We start from the raw sequence: 17,113 nt of genomic DNA on the forward strand, positions 1-17,113 counted from the left end.
ACATCTTGGAGTTTTATCTCGATTTGTAAAGATAATAATAATGTAATGATGTTACTATTATTATTGTTATTCAGAATAAGGACACGATCATAGGAAATTAAACCTAAACTTCATTAACATCCAAGGCTAACTTCCACAGAATAGAATGCCCACATCTATGAAAGAGAAAAAGAGAAACAGCCAAAAAGTAAAGTTAAATAAACAAATGGATCATTATATAAGGATAAACAACAAATCAGTAGTAAAAAAGTACAGAATTAATAAGACATATTAAACGATGCTTTCATGTACTTCTTGAAGTATAAGTATGAAGATTGCTGTTGAAAATTGCTGATTGAAATGGAGCCTACGGAAGAGGCTAAGCAACGTTTCCCGGTAACAGTATAAAATTCTAAATCATAACTATCGTGAATTTGGAAGTTTTGCATTAAGGCCTACTGGCTAACCGACAGAGAGGAGTCATGAAGGGGAGTTTGAACAAGTGTGGACCAATGTCTCTGTCATAAGCAGCACATATGTAACTTGTTAGATTTTGAAAGCTTCACAAATACCTAGTTATTTCCTATATTCAAATAAACTGCCAGGAAGTCAGTTTCTAGATTCAAGCAAAACTCTCCTGCAATTTCGGAACGGAGGTTGTATAGTACAATTGGGCCTCGTCTGAAAACAAAAACGTCAACCTATTTGGAAAACAGAACCGAGAAAATTACGAAATAAAAAGATATTGGAAACCGCCATGTTGATCTCTTCACCTCAGCTGTCTACATATCCTAGAATACTCATTTTTACAACATCTACACGTCATTTCAGCGCCTCAGTGGCTAGGTCGAAATGGTGTTGGCGTGCCACCTCGGTGGCCGCGACTTCGATTCTCGGGCATTCCATTGAGGAGTAAGAGATGTGTATTTCTGGTGCTAGAAGTTCACTCTCGACGTGGTTCGGAAGTCACATAAAGCCGTTGGTCCCGTTGCTGAATAACCACTGGTTCCATGCAACGTAAAAACACCATACAAACAAACAAACAATCATTTCCATGGAGATTAGGGTTCATATAGCCGAATGCTTTCTTCCGACGCTTATGTAATTTATCATGTTATCAACAGTTAGAATTGATTGTATAGCAGCAGACTTGTGAGAGATCACTTTTTTAACTTGCCGAATGTTACTTGTCCAAATTGCTTCATAGCGAAATACTAGGCTAGTCACATAATTTCTCCTCTCTTCTATTTAAATTATTTTCGTTTATATTTAAAGAAGTTATAACTCATTTATTCATTTTTTTTTCTTATAGTACCGCCTAAACGTTACTAGAATCGAGGACGAACCCAGATTCCCGCACAGAGGTCTACTCCTGGACACCGCCAGACATTTCCTTCCAAAGGATATCATGCTCAAGGTAGTATTATTATTATCTTTGTTTGCCCTTGCACTAATGTCAAGCTTCTTTCGTTTTCTTTAATTAAGGCTAGATCGACTTTGGCTCGTTTTCTTTGATTGAGATTATGCTTTCGATGAGATTTGTTGTGTTATTAATATACGCCTCAGCTTTTGTAAAACTTTAAGAATTCCTTCGTTATTTTGCAGGTCCTGGATTCCATGGCGTGGAATAAGTTGAACGTCCTCCACTGGCATATCGTAGACGACCAGAGTTTCCCCTACGAGTCGAGGATCTTCCCGAACTTGACACAGCATGTAAGTTTTAGTCAGTTTTTTCTTTTTCTTCTCCATTTATTGTTTGTAATTATAAAGTAAATTATTCGCGAGTCCATTAATTTATATTTTAGAGTCTGGCAATATTCTTCCGAAGGATATCGTGTCTTTAATTATAGTAACTGTGGAAGATGATACTTGTAACTTTTTATTTTTGTCAGATTTTTTTATTTCATATTTTACTTCTTATTTTTATTCTCGGCCCACTCCATCATAGTAGAAACTCAAAAGGGTCGCGCCTCGAAAAAAAAACCTCTCAATTACTGTTCCTCGGTTGCTGAGACTGGAAACGTCGATGGTCTTCTAAGATCGCCATTTTCCCGCAATCAGACATTCAGTTTTAAATTTCAGCTGTTTCATTCCCATCCATTTCTTACTCATGAGATCACAGTTGATTTGCAACCACACGAAATCAGTGTCCATATTCATTTCTTCTCTAATACAATCAATCTCTTCACAAGACAAAAATAAGAAAAATAAGCCTGAGTATAATACAGTTGAATAAAATTGGAAAGTCATGTAAGTAACCTGTTATATAACCTTTATTCACAGGGAGCGTACACTCCTCGACACGTTTACACTCAAAAGGACGTAGAAGACCTCGTGGAGTATGCCCGGTACAGGGGCATTCGCGTCATACCCGAATTCGATACCCCAGGACATGCTCAAGGCTTTGGGAAGGCCTTCCCTCGTGAGTACTAAAATTGCAACAACATTTTGATAACTTGCAGAAGTAAATTGACTTCAGCTGGTTCAAGTCAGTGTCACTAATTTACAATTTAGGCCTGCGACTTCAAAAATTGAGATGGTCTGGACATGTAGCAAAAACCGAAGAGAGCCGTTGGCCAGTAAAATAGTAAAAATAGAAGCAGTGAAGAGGATTCCTTTCACATATAGCCCCGTAAAGTTAATATCTGGACGTTAACGATGGTCATTTTGCGCTTTGTATTTTGTTTAAAATCCAGCAAATTTCTTTTCTGAATTTCAAGGGACTTGGGTATCGTAAATAGTAATTCTATGAATTACTTTGTGAAAGGAATTCATAGACTCCAGAGAACTTATGTGGAGCATTATATATTAAGTCCAAATGATTAAGTTTGTAAGTTGGGCTGTGAAATTTTAAACATAAAGCATTACAAAAACGACAGTTCTGGCGCTTTTACATCCATTGATGTATTTCTGTTTAAAAACAACATTGTTAGAAACTGCAAGGAAAACCTGGACCTTGAATTTGTCGGGTTACCCTTATCCCGTGCTTTCTGTATCCCTTGGGTGGTCTTTTTCAGATGAAAATCTTGGAATTGGATCATGATTAGAAATACGGAAAGGGTTTATTAAATTAGCAGTTTTTCTGGCTTAAAGAAAACTTTTTAAGACTGCGATAATTCTTTTTTTTTTTTTACCCCTCGCTGGTCAGGGTGGGGTTTCATTGTGACTTATTAGGTTGCATCAACTGTATATAAGGGTAAGTTCTGGTTCCATAACACCTGTTAAAAAATCAGTGCCTTAAAAACGAAGAAGAAAAATAAGACCCTGAATAATTGCATATTGACTTGCTCTCTTTCATTACCCCCTGCCGTGCTCAGATATCCAGAAAACTAGATCAATGTTGCTAACAGGTGGCTATTGTGGGCATAATGGTTCTTCCTTCTAAGTCCAGAGAGTTCGTGCATTACTTTTTATGCTCAGTAAGGCCTTCTTGAGTACGTGCAATTCATGCCATTTGGTTTTTATGTGGACTAACAGAATGATAGTTGCACCCTATTCTTTTCCAGAGTGGATTTTTATTTATTTATTTATTTATTTATTTTTTGTGAGACCAATAACTTTATTCTTTGAAGGAAATGTGTGAATCATATTTGTGACATTGAGATTGAATATATATAATAAGTTGGTTCTAGTGAATAATGACAATTGATATGCATGTGTGTTAGCGATGTTTTACATCCTTCTTAATAATAAAGACTTAATTCATCAGTATCTGCATATTTTGCGAATATTATCGAAACAATAACAGAATTTTGTGAAGGGTAAAATGCGATTGAACGCAACGTTAAACATGGCGCCATTGTCAAATACTAAGCATTACTACTTTGATCAGCAACAAAGGATACCTAGCGCTCTGATGCCAGGGACGGTATGTCATGATGAGACTCGAAAGCAAATCGAGTAAGAGTGAACATCTTATCTATGAAAATTTAATTTCGACAGATCTTTTAACCCCCTGTTTTGGCGATGGGAGGACAGCTGGAACTCCTCATTATCCTTATCATGCAGCTTATGAGAACTTCGATCCCACCAACCCACAAGTAAGTAATTATATATATGTATGTATGTATATATATATATATATATATATATATATATATATATATATATAAAACAGTGGACAACGATGACGTAATACATCTATTGTCTAACAGTATTCAACTTTAGCAATGGATCTTTGAACTGATGTGATATTCATAGAAATATCTTGTATAAAGAATATTTTTTTTAAATATTATTTATTCATATCAGCTTCTTACCTTGCATGGTACATTACCTGATATTTATATTCTTTAATACCATTTATTATTATTTAATGGATAGTATTTTTAAAGCCTTTGATTGAATTCTTGATCGTAGTTATGGGTTGATAATTGTTATTTAATGTTTATTGACATTATTTTCTGTTTATTTACACATGGCGTTATTAAAATAACTTCTGCATAATATGTATCATACGCAAAACTGAAAGAATTTTATTGATTAATTCAGCTTTATAAACAGACGTCCCAACAACAGTGGCCATCTTTGCAGAAAATCCATGACATTTTACGAGGTCATTTTTACTGTCATAAAGACTTCATAAAAATTACCGGATGAAATTGTTCACACATTTATATACAAATGTTTATAGGTTTGAATTGCCATCTTTTTCTATGTTTGATATTCCAGTTAATAATTTTCAGCCATGATGACCAAATCATTTAGTCTACTTAAACAATTGTCTGACAGTGGATCTCATTCACAGGTATACGAGTTTCTGAAAGCCTTCTTGGTGGATTTGAAACACACCTTCGTCGACGGATACATCCATCTTGGACTGGACGAGGTAGGTGTCATCTCTTGAGTATTTATACACACACACACACACACACACACACACACACACACACACACATATATATATATATATATATATATATATTATATATTATATATATATATATATATACAGGCGGTCCCCGGGTTACGACGGTTCCGGCTTACGACGTTCCGAGGTTACGACGCTTTTTCTTAAATATTCAATGGAAAAATCCGTCCTGGGTTACGACGCTTGTTCCGAGGTTACGACGCTGACGCTTCCAACGCTCCGAGTTAACGACGCTTTTAAAAAACGCATACTATGATAAAAATCCTTTATAGTTTAGCACAGTATATTAATAAAATAAGTTTCTGGTTAGATTACAACAAAAATTTTGAGATTATGATGATTTTCGACACTTTTTATGTTGTATTTTTCTATGTTTTTTAGTGACGCCTCATATGCGGAACTAGTTTCCGAGCGAATGAATACATACTAGTTTACATATAACAGTCCAAAAGCGCAAATAATGAAAAAAATCATTGCTTGTTTCCAGTAATAATAACAAAACGAAGTTTCTGGTTAGATTACAACGCAAATTCCAAGTATCCAAAGAGAGACATTATCCAGTAATTTGATCAGAGAGAGAGAGAGAGAGAGATGAGCGAGAGAGAGAGAGAGAGCGCTCTTCCGACGCTCCGAGTTAAGGACAGAGAAGTGTTCGTTTCGTTAAACGGCTACTGACGACTAATAATATAAGCCTATTTAAAGATACGTTTACTTTAATTAGTCTATATGATACGTAAATAGTAATCAACTGTTCTTGTAGCCCTCAATATTTGGCAAAATCGAAGTATCCAAAGAGAGACATTATCCAGTACGTAATTTGATCAGAGAGAGAGAGAGAGAGAGAGAGAGAGAGAGAGAGAGAGAGAGAGAGAGAGAGAGAGACGCTTTGGCAACAATGGTCTCGGGGGTTTTTATAGCTTCCTTCTGCTTGATGATCGTGGATATTGTAGAAGGATTTCGACCATACTCGTTTGCCAAATCGACGATACGAACGCCACGTTCATGCTTTGCTATAATTTCATGTTTTGCTTCCATCGAAATCATTTTCTTGGGTTTTTTCTTATCACCTGCTTTGTCTTTAGCTTTGAGACCCATGGTTAATAATAAAATAGACAAAATAACACGAAAAATAGGCACTAATACAACGAACTAAACAACGACGTGTTAACATGCAGCACCAACAAACAAACAGACTGAACGCCATTTATCGGTCGCCTATACAACTAACACTCATCGCAAAATCGTATCTCAAATATTTCGTTGTATATCAAAGCTTGTATTTTCGCAAATTTTCTGTTGTATCTCAAAACATTCATATATTAGGGCAATCGTATGTCAAGTTTCCAATGTAATTTGATCAGAGAGAGAGAGAGAGAGAGAGAGAGAGAGAGAGAGACGCTTTGGCAACAATGGTCTCGGGGATTGACGTAACGTTTATTTTCTGAACAGATAGGACAGAGAAGTGTTTCGTTCATTAAACGGCCTCTGACTCATGGCAGGAAATGTTTTGTTGATACTAATATATAAGCCTATTTAAAGATACATTTACTTTAATTAGTCTATATGATACGTAAATAGTAATCAGCTGTTCTTGTAGCCCTCAAGATTTTGCAAAATCACTCCAGGTTGTACATAAAACTTCAAGAATGTAGTGTCACCAGAGGATTACAATAGTTTTTACCTTCAAGAACCAGCATTCTTTTATGAAAATAACTCCAGGTTGTACATAAAACTACAGGAAACAACATGTAGTGTAACCAAAGGATTACAAGTAAGGTTTTTATAACTTTTTATTAGTTTGAGACATATTTCCAAGCGTCGTTCCGGCTTACGACGATTTTCGGCTTACGACGCGTCTCAAGAACGGAACCCCCGTCGTAACCCGGGGACTGCCTGTATATATATTATTTAATTTAAGGTTATGTCCATACTCATAGAATGAATTCTGTCATATGAGGTTTTTCTATTTTGAAAATATCCAGATCGGATTAGACACCTCTGTGTAAGATAATACCGTGTTACTGAATCTTGTGCCGTGGTACTTGACTCTTTGCGCCTTATTGCAGGTCTTCCTGCCCTGCTGGTCGAGCTCTCCAGTCGTGAGGGCCTTCATGGCCCGCCACAACTACACAGAGGTGAGGCAAGTGGAGCAGCACTACGTGGAAAAGGTTCTGGATCTGGCCCAACTGACGCCTATCAACTACGTCACCTGGCAGGACCCGGCTGACAGAGGAGTTCAGGTAAGGAGACAAAGGATTTCTCGCGTCATGTTGATTGTGATTTATTGTTCTCTCTTACTCAATCCTCCTTTCATTATATGGATTCGGTTATTTCTCCGATCTCTTTCTTTCCCTCTTTTCTTCTTTATAATCATATGTTTCCAGTTTTGCTGTTATCTTTATTATTTATTCTCTTTGTAAGTTTTGGATATATTAATTCTATAATACTGTATACATTATGGATTCAGCGCTTACTGAAACGAAGCCTTTCCCACCTATAGTTATTTTTAGTAATGTTATAGCATTGCCCTTACCCGTGTTTGGTTACTGCCCTCCAAAGGATGACTCAAAAGGTTTGTGCGCGGATTTTTACGATAATTCTATAGTGGAATAGATTTTGAGAGAGAAAGGAATATGACATTTTAGAAAGGACCTTTTTGGGTGTGCATTACGTATCTCATAGGAGATTTGTATCTCCAAGCATTCTTGTGTACCTATTTGGCTGAGTCTGAGCGGTGCAAAGGAGGTCTTCAAAGACTTCTCATAATTCGATACTATTTTTTTCTGAATTCACTGATAGAGCATTTTATGTTTCACGAACAGATGGCCAACACCAGCGTCGTTCAAGTCTGGAAGGACGAGTCTTTGGCCCCCAACAACATGAAAGGATGGCGCGAGTACGTTCACGACCTGACGGAGAGAGGCTATCAGGTCATCCTCTCCTCCTGCTGGTACATCAACTACATCACCTATGGACCAGATTGGAGGAACTTCTACAAGTGCGACCCCACTGATTTCCAAGGTAAAGGACGATTGCATTTGTTTTCCTTTGTTCCTTATCTTTGGGATCGGGAGGCAAGTTGGTGCATCATATTGCAAGATATAAATGGAACTTTTTGCCAGTGTTTATTATTAGCATTATTATTCAGCCAGTCCCTCGAAATGAACTTTTCATTTGAATGGCCTTTTTCTGTTTATAAACAATATCAAGGCATCCTCTAATATGTTTATTTTCAATAATTTGGATAAACTTACCAAACATTTTCCAAAAAATTATTAAATTTTTCTGGCAACCGATTGCTATTTGAATGTTATAATTTTATCTCATATTTATTTATCATTTATCTTGTGCTTCACTTGTTCTTTAATTTATTATATTTGAGTCTATTTTCTTTTGCAAAATTCCTACATCTACCATAGTGCATTGCCATATCATTTGCTTCCTTTGCGTTTTGTATATTATTCTGATATAGTACAGATGATATCTACTTCTAACAGTGTTGGTATCATACAAAAGTCCTCTCAGTATTTGACAACTGGATTATTTATTCTAGCGAAGAAGCTATGTACTTTCAAAGTCTAGATAAAAGCAGTGAACTTTTGTGTATAGAGTGGATGTCCTGATATAAGTATATATTCTTTTATTTCCCCAAACATATTCAGCATACTCCAAAATTAAGGACAATAAGCCACATCCGCCAGCCCTGTGAGCTGCCAACAATAGATACATAGTGGGATGCTTCATAAATTTATGTATTAACAAGTGAAGAAATACCTCTTCGAATATTTGCTACATTTCCATATGAAATAAGTTCAGTATACCATACAAATTTTCCTACAGAATTGCCGTCGACTAAAACAAGCTGAAATATGGTGTTTCAACTAAAATTTTGTTTCTTGGTGTTTTACTCTACAGGAACAGAGGAGCAAAAGAAGCTAGTGTTGGGAGGTGAAGCAGCAATGTGGGGTGAATACGTCGATGCAACCAACCTCTTGCCTCGACTTTGGCCCAGAGCCTCTGCAGCAGCCGAGAGATTGTGGTCCCTCCCTCTGGCAGAAGCCCCCTCAGTAGAAGACGCTGCCTTCAGACTAGACCAGCACCGCTGCAGAATGCTAAGGTACTGACCTTTTTTCTAGTTTATTTTTTATTTAATTAAATAAGTTAAAAGAAATATACTTTTGTAGTGGTCTTATAGGCATTGTTTTCTCTGTTTATTATTGAAGTAGACTCTTATAGTTGAATTGTTTCGAATTGTTATGTCGTACATAATCATACTATTTACTGTCAAGTTTTTTTTTTTAGATCTTTGACGTTTCAAGTATATGCTCTCTCTCTCTCTCTCTATATATATATATATATATATATATATATATATATATATATATATCATATATACTCTATATAATATATATATATATATATATATTATGTATATATATATATATATATATATATATATATATATATATATGATATATATATATATGTATATAACATATATTATTTAATACATTATATAATATTACTCTATATAGATAATATAATATTTCTATATACGTATATATATATATATATATTATATATTAGATTAATATATAGATATATATATATATATATATAATATAGATAGGATTACATACTGGGGTGTCGAAAGAATTCATTGATTGACATCCATGTACATAAAGCGCTATACCTGAATATAGCATAAGAAAAGGACTGAAAGCAGTGTCACAAATGTAAAAGAAGCAAAACTAAAATAAAACTAGAAACTGCGTATTACAGCAATAATGCTTATAAAGAAAGAGTAGCTTATAAATAAGTAAAGTGAATTCCTCAAACTTTGGAAGTTGCTGAGATATTTTTAGTGCCCAAAGACCCGTGCATCGGTGATTGGAAGTGAGGAGTGAACAGAAATTAATTGGCTGAATTCAGCTAATTAATCTGATTGTTTTACTATATACCATATGGTTTTCACTCATCTCATCCTAAAGGATATGAATTTAAACGAAATTATTTCACTGGTTCTCAGAAGACAGTGTTTGGGCAGACTTTCAGACACTCTTAAATCTGAGTTAAACTTATCCCGGAAGATGGGAGACCTATCCCACATAATGGTGACAGCTTTCTTCAAATTCAAAGTACCAGAATCTGTAGGGCAGCAACGGCTCATAAGATGCAGCTTCCCTTTAAAGAAACTAATGGAAAACTTGGTACCACTTAGTAGCCCTCCAGTTATTAGTAATGCAACATTGGTCAGCTTTGACGGAGGACAACTAACAGAAAGTCGCTTTGATTATAAATAATAGGAAGGCCTGATTCAGTGCAGTGCCCAGTTTCTTAGGAATGCCCCAGCTTCAACCTATGTAAGAACTTTTATTCACAGGCACATCTTTTATGCCAACGTGTAACACGACAGTGAACTTCAAAAGAAGAGAGGTCACATCACTTGATGTTAGATGCTTTGCCAACAGTTCACAGCCTTTAAGGATACAGGCTAATTGACGGTGCACAGCAATTTGATTTCCTTGACACCCATTCCACCAGGAAATTTAACACAGGTCCTATTCTGAACAGGGACCCAGAATAGGCGTTCTTGCTATACTCAGCTGTCTTAAATTATTTTCCTATACCTGAAACTACAATTGCCTGTTTCTCTCCTGTTCATTCTGTTCAGCGTTCTAATGGGCAACGCCTTGGCATCCAACGATATTTAGCTGACCCTGGTCAGCCCTCCATGACCGTAACAAGACGAGTATTCTGACCCTGTTACTCCTGATTGACATCCTCAGTTAAACTGTCACAATCAAAGACCATTCATGAAAATTATTTTTGGATTAAGTATTAACAAGGAATCTCTCACTGGAAAGAAATCCACCACAATAATTCTCTGCAAGCACAAGCAGGGAATGTTCCGTTCATTCACCGGGGTTAGCTCGCATTTCTCTTCATCTGGAAATCAACAAACAATCTTTCTCAACCATACAATGATTTTCAGTTCAACTTTATCTGAAAGCATGTATATTAAAAAAAAACAGATCTCTGTTGCCTACACCTCAGCTCTGTTCTAGTGTAAAGTGATGTTCCACCTTGAAAGTGTGGCATGATACAAACCCCTCATCGAAACCCCATGACCTTTGGGACAAAACAGTGACTTGTTCAAGGTACTGGTCTTGTGTTTGCCTCTTCCAGTCTCTTATTACTATATTCCAAACTCAAATCCCACCCAGGAACTGTTACTATTCCCTGTTGGATCACTGAGTATGGGAAGGAACTTGACAAAGATACATTCTCGTCTCTTTTCCAAGCTATTAGGAAATAGTGTTGAGGACAAAACACTGCCCCTATAAGTTTATGTTCGTCAGATCACTATCACTTCACCAGAAGCCATTATCCAGTAATTGTTTTGAGAAGTAATATGTAGGTTGTAGCAGTCAGCACCGGCTTTGAAACATCATATCAGTTATCTAGAGTCAGTGTCCACTTGGCAAAAGATATGTCCACCATTTTCAAACAAATCTAAAAACTTTTTTCACACAACAGCCAGAGTAATTGGATGATTACTTCCCCTATCCATTATGTTTGTGACTTTCCTAACTATTATATCAAATGACATTCTCTCCCATCTCTGTTACTCACATGTGCCGTATAGGATGTAGGTCTTTTAAGCATTCTTACACCACTGGCACATCCTCATTTGTTATCTCTACCCTCACTGCCATACTTCTTCAGGTTCCCAGCTTCTCAATATTATTGTCTCTACTGACCAGACATCCTTTATATATTAGCTGTGGGAACCCATTCACTGCAGTATGGATCTCTCTCCCTACAGTTCTTTTCTCCCTATTCCTTAATTCGAAGTGTACTACTCAGTTAAGTTTATGTTTAATGTTTCTTAATATATAAAACATTAGGTTTTGTGTCGAGGTCTTTTTTTGTATCAGCAATGATTGAACTACTCTCTCCAACACTAAAACAACAATGAGTGATAGTTGTTAGAATCATAACACCTCGGCTTGATAAACAGCAATTACCGTTTCTTTCTCGAAATATAACTAAATAAAGCATTTAATTGGATGAAAATCTCATGTTATTTTATTGTCATTTACAGAAGCATAGTTGTGTGTAACATTGTTTCATTTAAAATTACTATTTACTTTCCTTTAAAATGACTATTTACTTTCCTCCAGACGCGGTATTCCTGCACAACCAATTCTCAACGGCTTTTGTGGGGAGTGGGAAATCCCTCAAGCTATAGAAATGTCTACACCTCCACCACCTACAACACCATCCACATCTTCCACAAGCACTACTACAACTACCACAACAACAACACCATCCCCTCCAACTACTGCTTCCACTCAACCACCTGCACCACCATCTCCTGAGACTTCAGCCACAACTACGACTGCGACACCCCAGGCAACACCCCAACCAGCTGTAGCAGCTCCATCTCAAACTGCTGACTCTGCTGTACCTCAGGAAAACCAGCAACCGGATCAGAATAATCAGCCTGCAGCAGCAGCAGCAGCAGCACCAGAACAACCAGCCCAACCTGTTGATGCTTCTGTTCCTGCTCCTGCGCCTGTGGCTCCTGCTGTTCCAGAATCTGTGCCTGAAATTGTGACTACTGCAGCTGTTCCAAGTCCTCCAGTAGCACCTTCGGATGGTGCAACGAACACCATGGTTCAAGATACTCCAGCTGCTGGAGGTGCCGCCCCTCAAGAAGTACCCACTGCAAACGAGGCCCCTGCCCCCCAGGCTTCATGAAACTAATGCTTGTGATATAATAGCATGTCTGTGACCGCTTAGTCTGTCTTGTTCATATACGTTCATGTGCTAATGGAAAAATTGCCTGTTGGATAGACGTTCAGAACTGTGGAACCAGAGGGATTTGACCGTTTCAAAGTTGATTTTGAGTCACTGGAAAAGTAAAGATGTGTTCATTGCATTGCACTTTTGCAAAGTGTTATGAACATGATGCCTTATTCATTGATAAATATTTGTTCGCTTTTTATTCTATTTGTAACTTGGAAGCAGAGGTAAAATGGTATTGATACGCTGATAGACAGTTGTCTGTTGATCCATTAGCTCCCAGCAGATTGTGATAAATATAGACCTAGTAGAGATCCTCCTCAAAATGTTATATCCTCGAGTATCCTCTTCAGGAAGAAGAAGAAGATACTACTGCATATTGTCGAGCCGCGGCGGATGGATGGGATCAGAACCTATTCACACCTGGCATATAAACCAGATTATATTTCAAAACTATGTCAGCTGTCTCTGAAGTTCTTCATGCCCACTTATTCTTTCTCATTCATTCGACTTATTTAATTAAAAATAAAATTCAACATTTTATATAAAAAATAAAAAAAATTAATGTAATTTTTTTACATAAATGCTTCTCTTGTAGCTTATGGGCCCATGGAAACAAGGAAAAAAGATGTGCTAAATATCCGAAAAACATATCGTTGCATTATCATCATCACCTTAGTTGTTATTATTATTATTATCATCATATGTATGAGGAATTTACTCTGTCAATATAAGTATTTTTAAGTATCTATTCTCAGATATGTTGAGTAAGTTTCTCCAGCTTGTTCATATACCTACTCAGAAGAATGAGTGTATATTGTGAAATGGTGCACATTTTTATTTTGTACTCGTGTGTCTTGGAATTTTGTCCAGAGGTTGAGAAAAGGACCAGCGGTAAATAAAGCAGTATGCCAAATGCATCGCGGGACAGCTGAGTCGCGTGATGCGTCTTTCCCTTGTCCCATACGCGAATGGTTCACGATCGACTTTTGATTGAGAATCATTCCTCTCTCAATTATGTTAATTGTTGTGTTTTTTATATCAAGGTATTTGTGCATTAATTATTAAACTCACTGAATCTTCATCGCTGTGTTTTTTTTTTCTTTATTCGATATGAAAGTTGTAGTTTCCCATATTGGTTATGTTAGGCTTTTGTCTGTGAGCAGCTATGCGCTCACACAGTAATAACTATACTTGAAATCCTTGTTTTGGCTTACCGAGCTGTTATGACATCTCTTTTCCCTCATCGTTAATATTGTACCTTTTATCAATCATGGCTTTTTTTTCTGTTACAGTTATGCGAGCGCCAATGGACAAATATATCTGTTCTATATTATATTTATCTGGAGAATCACACTCAGCTACTGTCATTGCCGTGTTTCAGCGTCCTTGTTTTCGTGTAAATAGAACTTCCTAATGGAAACATCGTCAGCGCAGAGTATCCCGAAATAGTTTTTGTGTTGTGATTACCGGGGAGTGTTTGGAGAAGTGTTGAAAACCAGTGACGCGTTTTACGAAACAAGATAGATAGACTTGCAGTAACAGCAAATTTCCGTCCCTTTGTAACTAATAAGCATTTTGAGAAGTGTAGCCTAATTGCAGCTGACATTTAGTTTCCATGTCCAATTCTTTCTGAAATGGGAGTAGCCTACGTTAGTCGTAAACAAAGCTTGCGAAATATTGAATCTCTTTCCGACATCTTAGACGTGTAACAACGCTGCTTTTTTTTCTCTTCTTTTTTTTTCTTAATTGTAATGGGTCCGTGACAAGAAATGGTTACTAGAAGAAAACTGTATATGTTTAGGAGGTATCGGTGCCATACAAATAGAATCAGTCAGAACCTAAGGTACCAAAAGAACTGTTTTGGATTTTTTTTATTATAAAGAATGTGGGGGGGAAATTATCAATGATTAATGAATTTATGAAGATGATAAAGTGAGTAACAATTCAAGATCGTAGATTGGTTTGTGGAACATCATCGAAATAGGAAATTGGCAGGTGTATATATAGCAAGTAGACCAAATTAATCACACGGAGACGATATCGTTCAGATTAGAATTACACCACTTGGGTCTCGCCGGGCTGCAAATAGAACTTGACTCAACCGAGAGAAACTACAGCGATATCTTGAAAAGAAAACTTGAAGGAGTTACTTAGCCTCATCTGTGGCAGACCAAACTAGCATCATTTAACCTAGCGCCTCAGTGCCGTAGTTGGTATGGTGTTGGCGTCCCACCTCGGTGGTCGCGAGTTCGATTCTCGGCCATTCCATTGAGGAGTATTTCTGGTGATAGAGGTTCTCTCTCGACGTGGTTCGGAAGTCACGTAAAGCCGTTGGTCCCGTTGCTGAATAACCACTGGTTTCATGCAACGTAAAAACACCATACAAACAAGCAAATCTAACCTGGGGTCAGACTCTCTTCTATTCCACCACTACTAGCAGATGATGGTAGATCGGTTACTTGCTGTAAAGAAAATGAACTCCTTCATCAAGCTTTTGAAGAAGCAGTCGGCTGAGGATGTTCCTCTCCCTGGCACTCCTCATCCCAAACCTACTTATACAAAATTTGCATCTTGCTCCAGGGATGTTAAAGAAAATCTAGATAATCTTGATAGCTGGGGTGGAGAAGATCCTGATGGTTTCTTCCCTATGTTTTTTTTTTTTTTTTAGTGTGTTGTCTTCCAAGATTAGTAGATTCTTAACATTTTAATGGCGACGTATCTTCTTTGCGGATGAGGGCAAGCTTAGACTTGTTTTTATGCCACTAGTTAAGTCTGTGGAATTCATAGGATTGGTAGTTGAGAGTCAATAAGCGTATATAAGGCAGTTAGGTATCTGCGATTTTCTTTTAGACTTGGCACACTATTTGCAAGGGAACCGTGGTAATGGTTTTGAGTAAAGAGTAATTCAGATAGATTTTAGTGTCGCTTTCGATTTAATAAATCACATGGCACTTATTCATTAAAAGGTGGGATCTGTAATGAACCAAACCTAGCTGCGACTGCTTCATTCCATTTACTGTGCCTCCCTTCATATTCCTTTGCTTCTATCTTACTGTCCACCCTCTCCTAACAATTGATTCTTAGTGCAACTACGAGGTTTTTCTCCCGTTACACATTCCAAACTTTTTCACTGTCCATTTCCGTTTCAGTACTGAATGGCCTTAGTTGCCCCAGTGTTTGGCATGTGTGCGTAAAATTTATAAATCAAAACCTATTTTGCCTGGAGTTCCGCAGGGTAGTGTTCTTGGTCCACTGTTATTTTTAGTGTGCACAAGTGATATGGTTGTTGGCCTGCAAAACAAAATTGTTCAGTATGTCGATGATGCCATACTTGTGGATGTAGTAAGTCCCCACTTGTAAGAAATGAAGCTGCCCTCAGCCTCAATCGGGGCATGGACCGGATCAAGGAATGTTGTAATCGGTGGGGAATGAGGCTGAACTCCAGTAATTTTAAAAGACTGTTGATTAGCAGATATCGTACAGATTTTCCACTCCATCCTCCCCTTCAGGTGGATGGGACTTTGCTGAAGAAGTCTGAAGCTTTAACTATTCTAGGTGAAATTCTTTACTCACGTCATACTCTTGAGAAACATCTAATGAAAGTTTCGGCAAATGCCGCACGAAAGTTAGGTATTGTTCGTAAGGCCTCATATATTTATAACAGTGATAAAACCTGTTTTAGGTCATATGTGCTTCATTGACTAGAATACTGTTCTCCGGTGTGGATGTCTGCTTCTCCCAGAGATTTATCTCTTTTTAGAGAGAGTGGTTCGTGGTGGCAAGTTTCTGTTTTCTAATCTTTCATGTTCGCAAATGATTCCTCGTCCCCTTTACCGAGCGAGAGTACCCAGATTCGCTTAACAACAGCGCCAATATGCAGTAAATGTTTAGCCTCGCTGTCGAACTTCTCTGTTCCAGAGATCCTTCATTCCTCACACTGTTGGACTGTGGAACAGCCTCCCAGAGGATGTCGTGCAGTTGGAACTTCAGAAGTTCAAGCGAAGATGCAGTGCATTACTACCCCAATACAAATCAACTCGTATTTTGATATTTTACTCACATTTTTGTTTATTTATGAATTTCTTAATTTATCTGTTTTTTCTAACAATTTATCTCCTCTTTCTGTATTTCCCATCAATTGTTACTTCTTTCTAATGAACATAGTCTTTGGAAGCTTAAATTTCAAGTCATTGGCCTCTGTAGGCTTGTTTCTCTTCTGAATAATAATAATATTAATAATACGGCCTTCATGCACTAATTAATAATAATAATAATAATAGGTAATGCGTACTACAACTCTAGAAAGTGAAGCTTTATGAGCATGGTCGAAGAAAGATTGCTTCATTAGACCATCACCCAATCAAACTAAAAGCTTTATAAACATCAAGAAATGAAATTCAAAAATTCCCGTAGAAGTTTGACTGTTCTATGACGTCTGGTTACAGATAA

The 17,113-nt window shown here is 37.1% G+C and overlaps 1 protein-coding gene across 1 annotated transcript in view; it reads left to right on the top strand.

Moving 5' to 3' along the window:
* Positions 1-13,745, top strand: part of LOC135205607 (beta-hexosaminidase subunit alpha-like) — an 85,994-nt gene extending 72,249 nt beyond the window's left edge. Inside the window, exons 6-14 of the mRNA XM_064236392.1 lie at positions 1,292-1,396; positions 1,585-1,692; positions 2,263-2,401; positions 3,922-4,019; positions 4,727-4,807; positions 6,916-7,089; positions 7,672-7,870; positions 8,765-8,966; positions 12,037-13,745. Coding sequence (XP_064092462.1) covers positions 1,292-1,396; positions 1,585-1,692; positions 2,263-2,401; positions 3,922-4,019; positions 4,727-4,807; positions 6,916-7,089; positions 7,672-7,870; positions 8,765-8,966; positions 12,037-12,616 — 1,686 coding nt within the window. The 3' untranslated portion in view covers positions 12,617-13,745. The remainder of the gene's footprint in view (positions 1-1,291; positions 1,397-1,584; positions 1,693-2,262; positions 2,402-3,921; positions 4,020-4,726; positions 4,808-6,915; positions 7,090-7,671; positions 7,871-8,764; positions 8,967-12,036) is intronic.
* The last annotated feature ends 3,368 nt before the right edge of the window (positions 13,746-17,113 follow it).

Source organism: Macrobrachium nipponense, chromosome 24 (genome assembly GCF_015104395.2).
Source record: "Macrobrachium nipponense isolate FS-2020 chromosome 24, ASM1510439v2, whole genome shotgun sequence".
NCBI lineage: Eukaryota > Metazoa > Arthropoda > Malacostraca > Decapoda > Palaemonidae > Macrobrachium > Macrobrachium nipponense.